The sequence below is a fragment of the Budorcas taxicolor genome, chromosome 20 (genome assembly GCF_023091745.1).
Source record: "Budorcas taxicolor isolate Tak-1 chromosome 20, Takin1.1, whole genome shotgun sequence".
Lineage (NCBI taxonomy): Eukaryota > Metazoa > Chordata > Mammalia > Artiodactyla > Bovidae > Budorcas > Budorcas taxicolor.
In genome coordinates this window covers 39,363,703-39,384,523 of record NC_068929.1, presented here as the reverse complement: position 1 = coordinate 39,384,523, position 20,821 = coordinate 39,363,703, and the positions used below count along the sequence as shown (strand labels likewise).

At 44.7% G+C, this 20,821-nt stretch overlaps 1 protein-coding gene across 1 annotated transcript in view; it reads left to right on the top strand.

Annotated features, from left to right (window-relative positions):
* The window catches only part of EGFLAM (EGF like, fibronectin type III and laminin G domains), a 187,378-nt gene extending 183,452 nt beyond the window's left edge, over window positions 1–3,926 (top strand). Inside the window, exons 22-23 of the mRNA XM_052659149.1 lie at window positions 1,893–1,996; window positions 2,814–3,926. Of these exons, the coding sequence (XP_052515109.1) occupies window positions 1,893–1,996; window positions 2,814–2,968 (259 nt within the window). The 3' untranslated portion in view covers window positions 2,969–3,926. The remainder of the gene's footprint in view (window positions 1–1,892; window positions 1,997–2,813) is intronic.
* The last annotated feature ends 16,895 nt before the right edge of the window (window positions 3,927–20,821 follow it).

The following is a 20,821-nucleotide window of genomic DNA, read 5'->3' as shown; positions in this document are numbered from 1 at the left end:
ATTGCCCATCACATCCTTCCAGTATGAGATTTTGAAAAAGCATATCCAAAACGGGGAAGCTGTCTGGTCTCGAGGGTGATTATAGAACAGGCTAGAAATATCTCTAAAGCTAGTTGCTAGAAGAGTTGTTATCAATAAATGAGGTTTATGCAAACAAATTTTTATCATTATACCCTACTCCCCTCCCAAAAAGGAGTAGGGCCCAGAAGTTTTGGAAGGTAAATGAGGGGCTGAAAACAGATTGGCTTAAAAATCTTACTTAACGTGTTAGACCTCAAGCTCCTTCTACTTCATATAGCTGGCATGCTGCTCTTTCCCTACCCACTGAAGAATAGTGAAAGTCAATTCTCTGGAGAAAGTGAATAAGGGTCTTTAAAATGGGAGACATTAGGTATAGCTAAACATTGGACTAGTCTACTCTGTCTATATTAATACTGGAAACTATGTGAAAGTTCTGTGTTGACTATTAAGAGCCCTATAAATCTTCCCCCATTGAGATTCCAGAGTGCTGAGAGCCAGGCCTGTACCCCACAGTAGAGTAGGAAATCCAGGTATCCCCAGTGATTGCACCAGATCGCAATACAGTCTCAGAAGCCATCCTGCACATGCGGCTCCCATAGGGCTTCGAGTCCCCTCTCAGTCCTCAGCACTGAACTGTGCAGTGGCAGTCGGGGATCACTAAGCATTTGAAAAAAATCTTCAGTATCAGACATGGATATCAGAACAGATACATAGAACAAAGCCACTTGGAGGAAACAAACTATGAATGAAAAAAAATGATATTCACATCATCAGAGAGAGAAGAGAGTTTCTTGTTCCTGTTAACCTGAGAAACAAGAACTGATGGCTATTCAAAAAAAAAAAAAAGGACAGTAAAAAACAAGAAAGAACTCATTTTAGAAGGAGGAGAAGAGGTGTGGCTGGTTTTTGGAAACCCCCTTAAAATGCAAAGTCCTGGCCACAGAGGAGCGCCTCCATCCTACTGTTCTCAGAGTCACTTTTGGGTGACTCTGGGTACTTTGGCTTCCCAGGTGGTGCAGTGGTAAAGAATCTGTCTGCCAATGTAGGAGCTGCGGGAGGTGTGGGTTGGGAAGATCCCCTGGAGGAGGAAATGGCTACCCACTCCAGTATTCTTGCCTGGAGAATCCCATGGATAGAGGAGCCTGGTGGGCTACAGTCCATGGGGTCACAAAGAGTCAGACACACCTGAGCACGCATGCACGCACCACATGGGTCCTTTAGAAGCCTCTGAACCATCCTTTGTTCTCCCGAGAGTGATCCGCCAATGGGGACTGCCACACTGGTTTTTCACTGTGCTTAGAATAACATCCACACTCACCATGTGTCACCATGTCACCACCACTCCTCCCCTTAAAGTTCTCTGGTTCCTTCCCACATTCGGAATAAATTCTAAGCTCCTTTTGCCCTTCAACATCTGCTTCTGGTTTCACATTTTCCTGTTCAATTCCCACCTCTGGAATTCTGTATGCTCAGACTGTCCAAACCCCCGTGTCTTTTCTCTCTTTGCGGTTGCCACTTGCTGTTTGCGTTACCCTTCTCCTTCATCTGACTCACCCAGCCTTCAAAACGCATCTCAGACAGAATCTTTGTTGAGAAGTTTCCCCTGGCCTTCTCTCCATCTCCTGTAGGATTTCACAGCACCTGGGCGTTCTTCTACCATAGAGTGGTGACACTGTGTGATCACTAGCAAATTTTTTCTTTTTTTTTTTTGCCTCAGGAATTTGGGTGATTTCTTGGTTTGTTTCGTTTTGACAGCTCCATCATTTAGTACAGTGCCTGGTGCTTAGTGAGGACTTGAATATATTTCTGTTAACATGAGTACATGATTGAATGATTAAATGAAGCTCCAAAGCTGGTGGTGGTTTTTACAGGGATGGCCAATCAGGAAAGATAACCGTGGATGACTATGGGGCCAGAACAGGCAAGTCACCTGGCATGATGAGGCAGCTCAACATCAACGGAGCTCTGTATGTGGGTAAGTGACCTTGACTTCCAGCGGAACCTCAACTATCCAGTGCCTTTTCTTAGTCTTCCCTTTGTCATGCTGGGGCTTCCCAAAGTCATGCACTTCACTTGATCAGTCAAATACTTGGAAATCAGGAAACTCTCCAGATATTCCATTCTTCCATTTTCTGAACTTCTGACTCATGGCTGAGGGGTCAGGAAACACTTAGATGCTTTTGTGCTGTGGACCAATCCACCAGGAAAACCCTGCTTGTTTATAGAACAGGAACCTGCTAAATATAGCTCCTGGAATTCTCCTGGAGGAAGGAGTATCTCTGTTTCTGGCCCCTTGCAGAATTAGAATGAGTGGCATTTTTATAAATAGCTTAGAACCCACTAATGCAGACACATAAACATGGAAAGACACCTCTGTCTGTATGCTATTTCCTAAAAGTGAACTTAATTGAAAGCATCCAACATCAGTGTATTTCTTTTGGTTTAAGATGGCATCATCTCTTATCACATACTACATATTTTTGACATTATACAACATTTCTTTTTTTTTTTTTTCCAAATTCACCAGGTACTGTGTGGCTTTAAGTGGTCAGCTAGGTCAGAAAATCATGTATGAGGTAGATAGTTAACAGCTCTGATTGTGTATCTCACTGACCCACGTCAACTTGTCCCTTCAAGGTTAATTATAAACTAAATGCGATGTCCAAAGTTCTAGGTTCTGCACCCTCACCTGTCCCGTCAGTCGAGGGGCGTGCTGGTCGGTAGCCACTCAAGCATCCTACAGAGACGTCCTCCCCTTTGGCTCAGGTCATCTCCCTCTTGCTTCCTGGCAGGTGGAATGAAGGAAATCGCTCTGCACACTAACAGGCAGTACATGCGAGGCCTCGTGGGCTGCATTTCTCATTTCACACTGTCCACCGATTACCACATTTCCCTGGTGGAAGACGCCGTGGATGGGAAAAACATCAACACTTGCGGAGCCAAGTAACACCAGCTGGCCCTGCCCAAAAGACCGAGCCTTCTATCCCGAGAGTCCCGGGGGCCCGAGACCCTGCCGGACACAGAGGCATGGGGACCAGGAGTGTGTCTTGTCCTCAAGGAGCAAGTTCACCCTGATGGGAAACTAGAACCGAGGCGGGAGTCCCTCGGTGGCCTTTCCTGCTGACACTCTGTGGGCCAAACCCAACGGAACACTCTGTGTAGGAAGCCTGAGACTTTGTCCACTGAGTGTGAGGTGGCTGCCAGAGAGCACACATCAAGGCGAATTTCCAAGCCCGTCTGCTGTAGTTCAATGACTGTGTTGTGATTCATAGTTCATTTAAAAAAAAAAGAAAGAGAGAGACCCAAAGGGCAGTATTAAAATACTTCTCTCCTCTCCTGACTCATCACACTCTTACTGACAGCAGAATGACTGTAAAACCTTGAACCTCAATTTTCTCACTTCGGCTCCTGAATAACTAGGATTAACCCCTTCCCCTCCTCGCTGCATTCAATGTGCTCTGACTATGAAAATAAGGATGAAGGGAGACTAGAGATAGAATCATAATTATGAAGCTGCCCCCCCCCCCCGCCCCCGCCAACCCTGGAAAGTTTACCTTTAATGCGAAATCCTTACTTTTTATAATGCAAATCTCAGAAAACGGGCACCATGGTTTTGTAGCTGTCCTTTTGTATGTGTATATTTTTATAGCGACCAACTGTCCATGCGGTATACTTTGGCGAGTTTGAGTGGACGACCCCGAGTTCTTCACACACTTCCTAGAATTTTCTCCCAAAGGAGACTTGTCTGGGCCCTTTGTGGCATCAGCAGTGTGGGGTGGGCACCTTGGGGAGCTGACCATTCCCTCTTGGTAAAGGATGGCTCAAAGAGGCAAATACGAAGCTTCCCGAATAAGCAGATGAGAAGGCACCTGCGTTACTGAGGTGGGTCACTGTCTTGGTTTTGAGAGAGGGGGATGTCTGTAGTACACTTGAATAAAGGAGATGAAGGCTACAGTGCATTCATTTGGTTGTTCATTCACCCATGGAGGGCTTACTGGTCCCTCCCAGGGCTGTGTCCAGAAATGGACATGAATACAGTCAAGTGTTTCTGAGGCTGGGCAGGGGGCACCCTTGGCCTGGTCTGAGCATCTGGACAAGAATCAGGGAAGCAAGGTTGCTTCCTTGGGAGTCATCGTGGTACCGCTCGGCCAGCTCATGAGTGACCCTGGGGACGGTGGGCTCCCTGGCAGATCCCCCGTGCTGGGACTTGTGAGGGAGGTGAGATGAATGCTGCTACCAACCTAAGAGGAGGGAGATATGATCCACCTCACAGAGGCACCTACGAGTAGCTCTACTCTTGCTTGTGCAGCAGGCTCTCAGCAAAGGCTTGAAACTTTGCACCAAGCACCGTTCTAGGCACATTAAGAGTTCTAAAATTGAATAAATAAACTAGAGACATTCACCTTGCATGTCAGCCTTCTGCCTCCTGTCTTTGAGGACCTTTGATGACCAGGATGCTTCATCCCAGAGCAATAAAGGTAACAACAATTCATCCTCTCCTACCTAATGTCACCTTGTGAGTGCAGCGTTGAGAAGGTACATGGTGGAAAGTGGGTGTCACCACCTCCCTACCACGCTCACCTCCACACCATCTCCTTGGAAACATCCAGGGGCAGGGCTTCCAAGATATAATGGAGTTGCTTTCACAACTCCAGGTGAGTCACATTTGGAATCAATTGCCTTCAGTCCAAAAAAAAGTGATTTGAGCAAAATATTCAGCAGAGCTGAAGCCAGAAGAGTTGTGCAGTTTCTCTCTATGACTGTTATCCAGGGAAACACGCAGTAACCTGGGGGTGGGGACCCAGGAGTGTGTGTTGGAGCTGATGAAGATGCTGAACTGCCTTGCTCTGGGTGGGATGCAATAGGGGCTGGAAGGGGAGGGGTGACATGTGATGGAGTCAGAGCCATAGATGCTGTGGGTGAGAGGGCACCAGAGTAGGGGGACCCAAGAGGAGCTGACCACATGGGAGGCTCAGGGCAGGAGAACAGGCTAAGAGATGGTATATACCAAGCTGGGAGCAAGCTCCTTCACCTTCTCAGTGGCCCTAAATCAGGAAACGTGGGGTGACTTTATAAAAGCAGTGGTGGTTGGGAGGATAAAAACTTTGTCCTGATGCTAAGGGATTAGATTGGGGTTTAGGTGAGCAAGAGACCCAAGGAGAACTCAGGCTGGCTTTGTGGCTCCCCCAGGTTCCTTGCTAAGTGTATCTGCTATCTATTGTCCTGATAATGCTGCCTGACAAGCAACCACAAAAACCTCAGTGGCATACCGCAGAAATGTGCTGATTGCCTCCAGGCCTTAAGTGGTTGGCTTGGCAGCCCTGCTGATCTGGGTTGAGCTTGACTTGGCGGTTCTTCCAGCCTCAGCGGGACTTGTTCACACGTGCAGGGTGGCTCACTTAGGGCCTTGGCCAGGACGGGGAGGTGACCGGGGTCTGCTCCATCCTCCTGCTGGGACCAGCGGCCTAGCCTGACATGCCCTTTGCATGCTGATGGAGGAGGGCAAGAGCACCAGAATCGAGGTCTAAGGCCTTTGACAGTGTGGGATTGGGCCTTCCTTGTATCACTTCTGCCACATTGTGTTAGTCTGAGTCTGTACAGTCTAGGGATGAAGGAATAGACTCTATCTCCATTGTGAGAGCAACTACAAAGTCGCATGGCCCCGGCAGGGATTCAGGGAGAGTGAGAAGTCAGGGCCATTAGCGCCAACAGTCCGCGGCAGCAAGTCCTGGGAGGCTTCGGTGACAGCAAGCTGAGGTGGGGAGGCACTAGCTCCTCCTCCAGCCCTGCCTGCTGCTCCCTGTCCCCATTCCACCTGCTCCCATGTTCCATCTGAGGAGCAGGGCCTGGCGGGGGAGGGACCTCTGCGTAGCTTTGTGGCAGCGGCTCCGTGGAAGGCAGGAGGGGGGTGCTGGCCAGACTCCTGGCTGCCAGACGAGGTTTGAGGGGCAGCCAGTGAGCTGGGAGGTTAACGCCAGCCACCCCTGTCCTGCCCAGGAAGGATATCATGAAGCATGGGTTCCTGATAAGTTTTTGTCTCACAAGCAGGATTTGAGAAAATTCCCCCGAACTTCCCATGTGTTCTCAGCAGGGACGGTTGGGGTGAGGTCAGGGAGGGGAATGTTCTTGCTTTTCTTAGGAAAACTAATTTTCACGCCCCCTGTGTTTCCTCTCAGCTCGCCTGTGGGGTCTCTCAGGAAGGCCTGTGGAGTCTTCTTGGTCCCCTCGCTGCCCCAGAGTCCAGGGAGCTCGGCGCCCCTGGGGGTCAGGCACACCCTGAGCAGCTGCCCTGCTCCTCCTTTTTTGCCTTCCATCCAGTCCCCAGGCGCCTCCAACACAAACAGGCCCTCTGCTTCCCACGCACGCCCAACAGCCCTGGTGTCAGAGCCACTGGTGCTTCCCTTCCGGTTCCCTCCCTTCTTCCACCCACCGCCCACCTCTTCTCCTCTCCCCCTTGCGAGGCGCTGCCTGCCTCCTCCCCGAGTGGGAGGAAGATCTCGGAAATGTGCCCAGAGCTGGCGGACCCAGTGCTTTCCACTTGGAGGAAATGCTGCATTTTTCACCTTTCACCCAGAAAAATATGGTTCTCAGCGAGCTTGTTTTTATCCCCTGAGAATTCCCCAAGGAAAAGGGGATAGCGAATAGGAGGGCTCCCAGCCCCTCTCAGAGCCGTGGCAGCCAGCCCCCTGCCCCCTCCCCGCCAACCCTCCACCCCCAGGGTTGCTTCACCCCTGGGAGGGAACCTGGCTGCTGGAAAATAAAGGCAGAGAATTCCAGCTTCTCGCAGAAAAGATGGTTCATCCTTGAGGAGAGGGTCTTGGACAAAGCATTCCCTGCTTCCTGTTTCCCTTCTGGTCCTCTTCTAGCTCCTCCCAGTCCAGATACACAGCGGCTGCCCTTGAAGGTGAAGGTGGAGCACATGTGTGCCCTGCGACAGCCAGCCAGTCCCTTAGCTGAAAAGGGTGTTGTGTTTATCATGTCAAAGGCGGGAAAGAAGAGCTCCAGGACTACCGTCCAGAAGGAGCCCAGAGGGGACAGGGCTGGTGCCATGGAGTCAACATCAGAATCCCAAATAACTCAGCCTGGCCCACAGAGTTACCTCCCAAGATGGAGAAGTGGGGTGGGGGGGGGTGTCATCACCGCATCATCCCTTGGTGTTTCTACAGCGCACCTTAAACATGCACGGAAAATACCAGTGGTCCTGCCTCAGCTTTGATGAGGATGTGGAGTACGAGGTCAACTGGTGGGCCTCGGTGGAAGTGACAGGCTGCCATCAGGAAGTTCCAGTTTATAGGTGGCTGTATGCTTACAGGCAGCAAAATGACTGATTCGGTTCAACAGCATGGTCTGGCTTCTGAGACAGGCCCTGTGAGTAATTGCACTTCAACCTCACATTGTAAGAACATTCAGATATTGGATCTCCAAAACAGTCCTCCTTTGATGATGGCCAGAGCCAACAGGCAAGGCCAATAGGACACACAAAGACAGAAGCTGGCCGCAAGGACCAAGTGACTTGCCTGTGGTCCTCGCACAAGGACACGACCACGGTGCTTCACTGTGGAGGCACCTGACCTGACCTGCAGTCAGATGCAGCAGCCGGTGGACCCCACCCAGGCTTGCCCAGTGGCATTCTGGGGCTCCCTCGGGTTAGCTGTCATTGGCAGGAGAGTCTTGTGGGTGAGGGGGATCGGGGCCAGTCCCCTAGTGCTGCCTGCCAGCTTCTTATCACAGCTCCAGGTCTGCCTTCTCCCAGAGCTCTCCCATTGCCAGGACTCTGGGTTGAGCAAACCTGGAAGCAGGGACTAGAGCTGCTGTGTCGGAGAGGGGATTCAGGCCCCCGGCAAGCAATGAGGTCTGGGCTGTAAGTCTTTTCCTTCTCTCCTTTGCCTTCTCCACAAATAACCTCCAGCACTCAGGGGGAGTTGCCATAAGGTCTTTCCAGACATCGATGTGCTCCCCCTGGGGCCCCTGCCTTGCCCTGGCCAAGCCGAGAAGTACAAAAGCAGGGGAAGCAGCAGAGAAAACTCCCTGCCTCTCCTCCTCTTCCTCCTCCTCCTCCTGCCTTTGCTGAGACGTCTTTATCCTAGAAAGTGCGCGGCTCCAGGAGCTCTCGCCTTTTCCTGGAAAGACGTGAGAGGAACTCTGTGTCTCAGCAGTTGGGATGAGTGCTCTTTGACTCTATCTCTCTGACTTGCTCAAGATCCAAGGCACACAGATCTTGGAACACATGGATCCCTCCCCTCCACCACCGCCCCTGCCCCCCACCATGTCCCAGCAGCTCACCTCCAAGCCGGGGCCCGGCTTGAGGCTCTGACCTCCTCGGACAGCCTGGTGCTAGGGACTGCACTTCCAGCTTGTCTGAAAGAGGACTTGGGTGGGAATATCCGTGAGAAGGAAGGTCAAGGAAGTGCAAGGAATTTGATCATCTACACTCATTTAGAAACACCAGTAACAGGCACCAGGCCAGAGGATTAGCTGCGGAAAGCCCTGTTAGGAAATGGCCTGAAGGAAAACAGAGGCAGAGACCCAGAGGGCTGTGGAGGACAGGGAGTGGGGGACCGCCCACTCCCCGCCCCCCATCCACCCCCTGCCCAGGCTGCAGGCATTCTTTGCTCTCACAGAACTTACGGTTCACAGGGCAACTGTGGGTATGAAGTGGGGGACACTGTCCAATAGAGTAGTTGTGCCCACTAGTCTGGACCACATCCCTCAGAAATAAAATAAGCTGAGTGATCTCCAGGTCCAGACCCTCTGAGAGGGCAGGGGAGGTAAGAGGACTTGCCCAGGGCTGGGGCCTTATTCACTGTCACGTGACTGGATCTGGTCTGGAAGCCTGTTTGTTTGGAGTTTGTTTGGAGGCTCTGAAGTTTTCAGGATGGAGGGTGGGGATGCAAAATGACTTCCTGGGTCCTTGCAAGCATTGTTGGAGCACCTCTCGACCACCACAGACACTCACTATATGCAAACCAACCCAGAGGAGATGCAATGAAAATATAAAGGAGAGTGAAGACTCTGTTCCTCAAACCAGCGTGGGCCAGGGCTATGGGGTCATCACAGGTTCAGGCCCTCTTCCAAGTCCACGGGGCACCTTCTCTGTTTCTTCAAAGCCAGCAGTCTTTCTGAAAGGCCTGGTCTCTCTTTAAGAGCTCTCCTGATGAGTTAGGTCCACCCGGGATATCCTCCCTTTCTCTTAACACACAGCTGACTGACGTAACCTAATTATGGGAGTGACTTCCAGTCCTATACACCAGCTGAGCCACACTCCAGGGTTGAGTTTGTACCAGGTGTGTGCATCCAGGATCAAGTCTTGGGACCATTTTAGAATCTGCCTCCCCTAACCCTCTTCAACTCTGGCTCCCAGTCTCTCCCACCTCCAGACCATGCTTCACTAGAGACCAGTTTTGTTCTCTTCAAGTGCACACTTGAGGTCATGTGCTGTCCCAACTGAAGAATTGGCACTGTCTGCAACTTCCCCAAACCATGAGCCAAACCAAGACTGCCAGAAAAAGAACTATTCCCAGAGAATATAGCAATCTTTTAAAATTTCTACTAAAGAAAAAAAAGACTTCTCTGGTGGTCCACTGGTTAAGAATCCACCTGCCAATGCCGAGGACACTGGTTTGATCCCTGGTCTGGGAAGATCCCACGTGCCACAGAGAAACAAAACCTGTGTGCCACGATTACTGAGGCCCTATGCCTAAAGCCCATGCTCCACAAGAGAAGCCACTGCAATGAGGAGCCTGAGCATCACAGTGAAGACTAGACCCACTCACCACAACTAGAGAAAGCCTGCACACAGCAACGAAGGCCCAGTGCAGTCACAAAAAGAAAAAAAGACATATCAATAAATTTTGCCAAATCCTATTTCCCCTGGGTCCTAAAACCTTCACCAATGACTAGGGGTCCAGCATGGAGTTGACTGGTTGAGCCCTGAGTACTCCCTACCCTGAGCTCCTGCTTGCTGCCCCAATATCTTAGCAGAAATTGCATATAAGTGGGAGAATTCTGCATTAGGTCAGAATCTTCACTAGTCACTCAGCGGTGAAGACTGCACTTAACAGCATAGGAAATGTGGTTTGGGACTTCCCCAGCATCATGTGCCAACAGCACCTAAATTCAAGTGTTGCTTCTTAGTGCTGGGAAATCTGTGCCAGCTTCATCTGAGCTTAAAGTCCTCCATTATTCAAGGAGAAGTGTGAACCGTATGAATGTCCAGAATGCTGAATTTAAAGAATATTGAGATTTTATATATCTGTGAAAAGAATAATGCCATAAAATATTCTATTGATATGCAAACATTTTCAAAATGTTGTATAAAAGAATCAAGTTCCAAAATAGAATATACAATGTAATTATATATATATATATGCATACAGGTACAACATATGAAAATATGTTTAACTATATATACACACAGGAAAAATGTCTAAAAGGACAAAAAGTAAAGTGTTAAAAATAGCTAATCCTGCATCAGAAGACTGAGCAATTTTTTTTCTGTTTCCTTTTATCTACTCTAGCTTTTCTTCAGTGAGTCTATAGTGATTATTTATTGTTCTGTCCACTCAGAGTATCACCTCCTGTCTTTTGGGGGACTGACTGGTCCTCCTCTGACTTTATATCATCCTTGGGGAAGTAGCCTTTAAATAGAACATCTCTTGAACCACAGGACTGGACCAGGAATGGATATGTGACACAGGTCAGGCCAGCCAGAGTCCTTGCTGGAGCTGGGAGGAAGGGTGCCCTCTTCTCTCTGAATATAAGGCTGTAAACTTGGAGAAGCCTGGAACCATGGGTCCAGCTCATTTTTTGGGATGTCTGGCCTGAGAGTTGTGGGTGAGAGAATAGAACCGTGTCAGTTCTGGGGGGAAACAGTGCAGCTGGCAGAAAGTACCAGGACCCCTGCCCGCAAAGTAAATGCTGGAGAGGTCAAGCAAGGATTGCCTCCTATAGAAGCAGATATGCAATTGGGAGAAGAGAGATGGGAATAGGAATGGATCCCTCCGTCATGCAAACTGTCACTTGCAAGGATGTCAAGAACTTGACTGAGAGAATGAAATACATTTCCAAACAGGAGGAGGTAGGCAATGGGCGTTAATTGGGAGGGCTGTAACCTGTGGTCACTTCACATAAAGCCCATTTATCTGCTTTTGTCAGATAACAGCGCAAGGGCAAACTTCCTCTGAGGGAGACTAAAGGGTAACTGCATTTCACAAATACAGGAGCCTCTACCATGAACAACAGAAGCTTCCCCCAGCTGACCTGGGAAGTCTCTACCTCTTCTAAGGGATTCCCAGCTCCAGGAGGATTGCCCTGGCTTCTCCTCCCCTTAGCCCCGGAGACTCTCCCACAGGTGGTCACCTCTCTGTAAGATAATATCTAATATCTAGGAAAACACATTAAACTGCTTTCGCTTTCAAGGCACAATTATTTAAAGAATATTCATCAAGCATTTGTGATGCGGCAGACACTATGCTAGTCTCTGTGGACACAGCTGTTCAATTCCTGTTATCAAATGAAGCCTTAGGATTGTGCTAGAAGCTAAGAGAGGTAGGGGTGCTGGGAAGGCAGATGATGGGGTTCCCAGGGTGCTGAAAAGACTTCTCTGAGCAGCACCATCTAAACCGAGACCTGGAAGAAGTTACCCAAGTGAAGAAAGGTGAAGACTACAGCATCGACCTGTGAGAAGAGATCCTGGGCTTTACTTAGCAGGACCCCTGCTGGCTAACCCCCTCTGCGAGATGTCACTAACCTGAGGTGCACCTTAAGCCAGCTTTAAGGCACTGACATCTCTAAGCGCTGATCAGAAAGTCTTGAGTTGTATCCAAGGTTTCTCAAAGGACAGAGACATGAGTCACATAGTGAAATGTGATCTCTTGGGTGCACTGTGGACATTACCCGGAATCCTCACGACTGGTCAAAGGTAGGTAAGACCCACAGCTCAGAGCTGAGAAGAGTGATATGAGAGGTGGAGGAAATTCTCCAGGTCACCATGGGAGTCAGAGGAGAAACTGGCAGGGAGCCAGGGCAGCTGCTGCCTGGGCTGCGGCACCTGCATTGGCCACAGGGAAAAATGAAGCCTCAGATGGTGACTGAGAAAATCAGACCCCCGGTGCATCTCTGAAGAAGGTGCATTGTCTGCTCCGTCCTTGGGCAATCTGGGACCAGGAAAGGCCATGTGTCCTTAAAACTCGGCTCCTCAAGTCTTCCTGCCTCTCCATCGACTCAAGGAAAATGTGGGTGGGGGTGTGTGCAAGGCTTTTAATGCCCGGAAGACACCCAGACTCACCCTGCTTCTGAAGGCTGAGTCCAAGTGAAGACCCAGCTCTGCAGCCAAGATTCAGTTAGCTGAGGAAGGAAGGGGGAAAAGGTTTTAAGTAATGCTCAAAATTCTCCAAGCCAGGCTTCAACAAGTACGTGAACTGTGAACTTCCAGATGTTCAAGCTGGATTTAGAAAAGGCAGAGGAACCAGAGATCAAATTGCCAACATCCGCTGGATCATCAAAAAAGCAACAGAGTTCCAGAAAAACATCTACATTATTGACTATGGCAAAGTCTTTGACTGTGTGGACCACAACAAACTGTGGAAAATTCTTCAAGAGATGGGAATCCCAGACCACCTGACCTGCCTCCTGAGAAATCTGTAGGCAGGTCAAGAAGCAACAGTTAGAACTGGACATGAAATAACAGACTGGTTCCAAATTGGGAAAGGAGTACATCAAGGCTGTATATTGTCACCCTGCTTATTTAACTTAATATGCACAGTACATCATGAGAAACGCTGGGCTGGAAGAAGCACAAGCTGGAATCAAGATTGCTGGGAGAAATATCAATAACTTCAGATATGCAGATGACACCAACCTTATGGCAGAAAGCAAAAGGGAACTAAAGAGTCTCTTGATCAAAGTGAAAGAGGAGAGTTAAAAAGTTGGCTTAAATCTCAACATTCAGAAAACTAAGATCATGGCATCTGGTCCCATCACTTCATGGCAAATAGATGGGGAAACAGTGGAAACAGTGACAGACTTTATTTTTTTTTGGCTCCAAGATCACTGTAGATGGTGAGTGCATCCATGAAGTTAAAAGACCTCTGCTCCTTGGAAGAAAAATTATGACAAACCTAGACAGCATATTCAAAAACGGAGACATTTTGCCAACAAAGGTCCATCTAGTCAAAACTATGGTTTTTCCAGTAGCCATGTATGGATGTGAGAGTTGGACTATAAAGAAAGCTGAGCACCGAAGAATTGATGCTTTTGAACTGTGGTGTTGGAGAAGACTCTTGAGAGTCCCTTGGACAGCAAGGAGATCCAACCAATTCATCCTAAAGGAAATCAGTCCTGAATATTCATTAGAAGGACTGATGCTGAAGCTGAAACTCCAATACTTTGGCCAGCTAATGTGAAGAACTGACTCATTTGAAAAGGCCCTGATGCTGGGAAAGATAGAAGGTGGGAGAAAGAGACGACACAAGATGAGATGGTTGGATGGCATCACTGACTCAATGGACAGGAGTCTGAGTTAAGCTCCAGAAGTTGGTGATGGACAGGGAGGCCTGGTGTGCTGCGGCCCATGGGGTCGCAGTGAGTCAGACGACAGAGCGACTGAACTGAACTGAGACTTGAAGTTCTTTCTCATCTTTCAAACATTTAGGGACATAATTTTGAACTCCATTCAGGGCATGTGTGTGTGTTCAGTTGTGTTTGACTCTTTGCAATCCCATGGACTGTGCCCGCCAGGCTCTTCTGTCCATGGGATTCTCCAGGCAAGAATACAGAAGCGGCTTGCTATTTCTTCCTCCAGGGGACCTTTCAGACCCAGGAATCGAATCTGCAACTCTTGCATCTCCTGCATTGGCAGGCGAATTCTTTACCACTGCACCCCCTGGGAAGCCCCCCCATACATGGCAATTGTACTCATTTTAACATAATTCCCACTTAACAGTTTCTATCACAATCATCCTTAACAACTTCTGTTTCTTTAACCTGAAAGTAATCACTCTGGGATAAAAATCATCTTGGGTTTAATCCCAGATCAGTTCAAGACATCTCTTGTTACTTCAGCATCACTGGTTCTTACAGACTGAATAATGCTTTTAATTCAATTTTACTGTTAGTCACTCCAGGGGAAGGGTAATAGATCAAATTTATAGGCCGTTGAAAACGAATTCTTACACAGGCCCTTTGAAATGATTGTGAGTTTGTAAGCTAACATTTTAGTGTGATGCCTAATGCTACATATGAAAATAATGATTTTTCATACATTTATATGTTGTTTTCCCCTAATAATGACATCATTCGACTCTTTTTGACCCTTTTAAAAGTTTTCAGGGTTGATTGGGCTATACATTTTGGCTCAAGAACTCACCATCTGGGAAACCAGATATGCACTGAGGTCTCCCTACAGGACAGACCACATGTATGAGCTCTTCTAGTACTTAAACACTAACATGTGTTTCACAGTTAATTTAAAATTGGTCAACAGTTTCTTCAGGTTAAATACAGGCCCATTCATAATACATCAGTTGTTACTCTGGGTCAGCAGAGGCGGCATAATGCTAAAGACTTCATTTCACCCCCTTTAGAAATTCCATTTAAGATCACTTCATACTTCAAAATTATTGGGGTTTTGCTGAATCAATGACTATATTTCCAAATTCAAAAACTTGACAATAAAATTTTGATATATTTTTAGAATCTCCAGAAATGTTTAGGTTATCCTCAGAGGAAATAAATTAAAAGCCATACTTTAAGGACCAGTATTTATTATTTGTTTTAAAATGCTGGTTCCCCATTACTTGTTTTTATAGTTAACTTCTTTGGTAAACAGAATGTAGATTTAGTGGAATATATGGAAGGTTTTATCAATGACATAGCAATATATTAAAATATTAAAAATTTAGTCATAGCCCTATGTGATTGCTTCACAGCCACTGTAATTTTTGAGACAGAACCAAGTGTGTTAACAACAAAGCAGAAACCATTTCTCTCAAGTGCTTAAAATAGGAGGAAACCATCCCTCCCCCCATCCTAAATAATGCCCAAATCTGTCAGTGTAAGAAAATATATTTATTTTTTCCATGACAATACTATGATAAAATTGTTAAATACATGCATGTTTTAAAAACAGACATAAGTAACATCTTTAGAGTTAACAGCCAAGCATACTAGTTTTATATTTAAGTGTCTTAGTAATAGGTTACTTATAATTCTATGTTCTTGCTATGACCATGTTTCCCAAAAGATATGGACACTAAATTCTGAAATTATACAATGATATAAAATGTCCAAATTTTTCCTTTTAACAGCAACATAATTTCCAAATTTTCATTAAGGCAGAAAATACTTCAGTTGTTATCTCTGTAAATGGAATGATTTTATTCCATGTTAAACTCGAAATTCTGTGAACCAGACTGAAACACACAAATATACTGCAATCTATACAGTTTGCTTCCTGCATATGTGTATTTAAATGTTTCCAGACATGATTAAGCACAATTTTTAGGTGCAGAACATCACAACTGATCATTCAGGATTAAAAAAAAAAAAAAAAAGTCTGTAGTGGTAACATTTCAAGAAATTAAACAGTTTTGGATTTGCAGTTTCTCCCTATCTTTCAGCTACATTTGCACACACCTGACCAAACAAAAATTAGTAAACAGTTAACTAGTATTTATAAAAAACTGAAAATATTTAACATATAACATCCCCTTTAAAAAAACACTCATTCTACAAACAACCTTATAAAAGACAAAAACTTATATCTGTTCACAGTATGTGTATTTTGTAAACAGTAATTCACTGTAATGCAATTTTGAAAGTAAAAAATGGTGACTGTCTAGCATTGTAAGGACCTCTGACTTGTAGCTGGCTGACAAAAGAGAAGGAAAGGGAACACACTTCTATGAGCAAAGATGAGCACTTTAAAACAACTCTACCTTTGGACATACTTTAAGCTGGCACCATCTCAAACTGAGGATGTCTCTATCCAGGCCAAATTTTTTCAAGCAATTCTGAATTGAAATGTAAAAAAAAAAGCCTTGTCCCTTTTGGAGGAAATAATTGGATAAATCCCAATCCCAAGAATATCTACCTTTCCACAACCATGAGTGGAAGAGGGTTTCTTTTTTGTTTTATTCATAACAGTCACATTTTTCTGAAACATTATGCTGGAGGGAAAAATTGGAATTGAAGGATATATCATAAATAATGGGGAAAAGTATTGAAAATCAAACTGAGGAGATGAAAAAAATTTTTATGAGAATTATTCAGCATTATTTTCTATAATCAACTACAAAAATACTAATGCTAAGGTTAAACCTAACAGTTAACTTGTCCATGTTTTGTAAATAAAATTGCTTTACCACCTAGAAATCTTTTGATCTTTTATAATATACCACTAGAATGCTTAGGAAAAAACAGTAAGTTCAGAAACTGAAAGCTACCTATTTAAAATGGGATAATTCTAAAGGGAAGTACATTTTAAATGTATAAAGAAATTCAATACACAAGTGAAATTCAATCAGGTATACAAATTATTTTTGGATTCTGTGCAGTGTAAGGTCTATATTGTTAGAAAATTTTTTTAAGTTCTGATTGGCTACTGCAAAGGCAATTTTAGACGATATATGCATTAATACATGTAATAAAATTAATTCCTTATTAATTGAGCATTCATTTTTTCCCCAACTCATCTTTTAAGTTTTTGGGTATTCAGTTACAGCAACCAAAAATTACTTTTTCTATTTGGTTAATATTCAATCAGTGACAGTTTACTTATTTAAAAGCTTTCAAATTTATTGTTTCTGTATTTCTTCAACTACACACTTGCACATTAAAAAAACATTCAGAGGGTTTCTCTCTAAAAATACTACTTTTAATTTTCATAAAAATGTCCCACAGTTAGAATTTGTCTCACACATGTAAATTCTCTTGATAACATGATTTATAATCCAAAATATTAACATTCTTAATGTAGGGAGAAAGAAATGCTATTCATGATTAAAAATAATAGAATTCCATTATAATCCAGTATCATAATTATAAGGATTTGGATATATTCAAATCACATCCCATGAAACTTTACCATATACAACAGAGTCTGACTTCTCAATTAACAGAATGTTGTTCTTTAATCTATTACCAGAATTAAAGATAGTTCATTTGTGTTAAAATCAGCATGAATATGATCATGTAATAGTTAAAAGACAAAAAAGTACTAACTGAAAAGGAATAAGAATCTCACCACCTAATTGAAGTAAGAGGTTTAAATATTAATAGCCTTGGCACATAATCCGCGGAGGTATAAATAGACCAAATTCAAAACAAGTCATTTCCAATGATATTCTAAGGTCATGACTAAAAGCTACATTGCCAGTAAGTTTAGCCACAAATCATTTTCTTTTGTCAAAGATTTTCTTCTGGATATAAAAAGTAAAATGGCCATGGTACCATGAAACTTTGTTTTAGCAGGAAGTATCAGTTTAAAATAAACGCTTTTATCAGGAGAATGAGCGCTCATTCTAATCAGTAAAACTCACACATCAATGTGTTGATTTGCTAGAACCAACTTAATTGGTTGGTACAAACATGTCCCGCATTGTAAACCCATCATATAAAAGTTACTGTGAATATTTAAAATTAGAGTAGAATAAGATATCTGTGTGAGACCCAAGTTTTCACTCAACCTGTGGAGTCACTTCTACAGTAGATCTGAGTCTGGGAGCCAATGGTCTCAGATCTGTACACACTAGATCTTGGCATGCACCATCCCGCAGGAGAACTCTGTTGAATCAACACATTCTGGGATGGGACTCAGTCAATAAAAAACCTGACTGAATTTCCATTATGTGCCTAGTCGTAGTAATTAACTAATGATCTCACATTTCACTTTTGAGATGCCCAATTTTATACTTTCAAAATAAGGGGGAAAATGTATGTGATAAAAGATACACAAATTTTAACATGGTTCAGAACAGAAAACAGTAAAAATTACCTTAAATAGAAAAAAAATTTTTTATCAGATTATGTGCCTGAGCAGTAGAAAAATTTGAGATAATATTTTCTGGATATTAACAGGTTAGGGAGCACTTTTATTTCAAACTATCGCTAAAACTGATTCCAAATTCCTTTCGGAAGAAAACATTCACATGTCTCCTTCACTAAACTACATCTAATTATTCAAGTACAAAAAAGGACTGTGATGTTCTTTAAATATGGACAGTATGAAGACAACTAAGAAATTACAGGACTAATTTCCAATAAGAATACAAGTTGCATGAAGGTTTAAGAAAGTGACTTTTACCACAGTTTCTGAGAGTGCAAAAGGACTAGATGTTCTCAATGCAATCCTTCAGATCCATGAGCCGTGAAAGCAATGCTGGTATGGAAAATGAGGCTGAAACTTCTGCCTTTAAATTTTTCTGGGAATGGCTGCCACTCTGTGTAAACTGCAGGGCTGGAGCACCTCTATCACTGAAGCACATAAACACCCAACTATCCAGATACCTGGGCCACAATGTCAAACTCAGGCTCCTACAGGTTTAGCACACTGAAGACTTCAATTGTATATGGATGCTAGTCCATGCAATATGCAATTTATAAGGCCTATCTAGTGTCAAAAGCCTGGCTAAGTCTTCCAAGAATATTTTTATGTTAAATATTATTTCAGATGGCCACTCATTAAGAGAAATGTAGTCACAATGACCATCAGAATCTCCACTCCTCACAAGGGAAGTTTGGTTTGCTGGCTTGGAGGAGATGTGAAAATGTATCCTTTACATGGCACTAATCAAGACATACTGGGATATATTTCAGACATTTAGAATTTTCTAACCAATGATTGGGCTTAACTGGAAACTTTGGCAGCAAAGGTGGGTTTCCCAATCAGGAAGGGCTGGAGGGAAGCCCTCCCTCAGAAGAGGAGCTAATCTGACTGCACAGAGCAAGGTCTTATTATACCACCTCTCAGCCATGTGCAGGGTCCTGGCACTGAGCATTTACCAGGGTCTGCAGTGACACAGACAACCGGATATGGGACAGAGGGTGTCTTCTTCCCCTCTCCCTGTGCCCAGGTGCCCAGGCGCTGGGTGGTAATCACTTCCCACCTGCAGCTCAGGTCCGGCAGTCTTCAACAGGGGAAAGATGGAGAAATCTGTTCTGACCTCAGACCTAAGCCACATTCTTCTAAGCCTGTCACAAGTAATAAGGAGCCTGCCCAGACTTAACAGAGAGACATTCTGCTGCTTATTAACCCAGCGATCCTGTGTGTGGATTCCCAGGGGCAGGGGAGAGGTGAGCTGCACTCTGAATCTTCATACAGAACAAGCTATGAAGCCTTGGACGGAGTGAGAGGACTTGAGAGCCCCGGTGAAATGCACCATGAGCCGAACAAAGGAGTCGTTATGTAGGTAGATGGTAGCAGCTGCAACACACATGATGGAAATCAAAACAATCTCTTCCGGCCTTTTTCCATTATCTCAGGTTAGTGGAGTGAAGATCAATAAACTTCTACCTTGGCCTAAAGAGACACTTTAGAGGCCTAAACACTTATCCTAAAGAGATGAGGCACAGGACTGGTGAGTTTTGACCGGAAAAGAGGCATGAACTGGGGGAAAGAAGGGTGTGGTCACAACAAGCTTCTGCAGGGAGAGAAAGCAGCTCCAGGGCTCAGTGTTTGGGGTGGAAGCAAAGGGAAGGAGCCCAACAGGAGAAATAACAGGACAGAGCAAACTGTTTAGAGGTGACTCTGGTTTGATACAACTTTCATTGTTGAAAATACCTATGAGCTATTATGTGGTTTTACTGTACTATGTGTATACATAATTAATTGCATTTCACTCCACATGTTCATCTACCAGGAAGCTCTGGGATTTAATTGAATCCTAGCAATTAAAATCAGGATTCATAAAGCAGAGTACTACCTAAGTAGATTTTTGTCCCTTGTTGAGGCTTTTTTCTACAACATGGTTTTTATAATGATACATCATGGGCTAGAAAAGAAAAAAACCTGATTCATTATGTGCACATACACTACAGAATCTCAAATGATAAATAAAAAGGGACTTATCGTGACTTCTTCAGATCTTCCAAATTTTCAGGTACTCTGGCCTTAACTGTCAAAAGATAAAATACACAGACAACCTGAGGGCAGGGAAAAGATAAGATACAGTTTTTAGTTCTTCAATCTGCTTCTCCAAGAACCACACTCATTCCAGACATCACTTGTGAAGATCAGGGGTGGACAGAGAATGCTGTGAGGACCCCACTCTAGACATCTCCCAGAGCACCTTTAATACAGGTATGCCCATGGATTCAAATCCTCTGTAATGACATTCTATATGAAAGAGCCCTTGAGCAACTGTCCCTGTTAGGAAGCATTATCTTTTTTAGTTTTATATTGAAAAGTTTGAGGACTGAAACAACTAGTTTGGACTGATGAAGAGGAAGGAACTGCTAAGATGTGCGATGAGAAAGAACACCTGTTAGCAGGTGTCAGAGATGCTCACGCTGCCCAGGCAACCAGGGCTCAAAGCGTGGTCTTCTCAGGAGGAACTGAGGCCAATCCCACGTATACAGACAGCTGATGCTGCCAGATATTGCTTAGTAGTCGTCTCAAATAGTAAGTCACTGGAATCCTGTGTTTATGAATAATATTGAATTTGCTCATATATTTATAAAACTGACACTGTCATAAAAAAACACAATTAAAAAAAAACAAAATCTACAGTCTTAGAAATTTACTTTTAAATATTAGGGCAACCTAATAAGGGAAGCTAGCACAAACACTAAAAAATAATGGAAC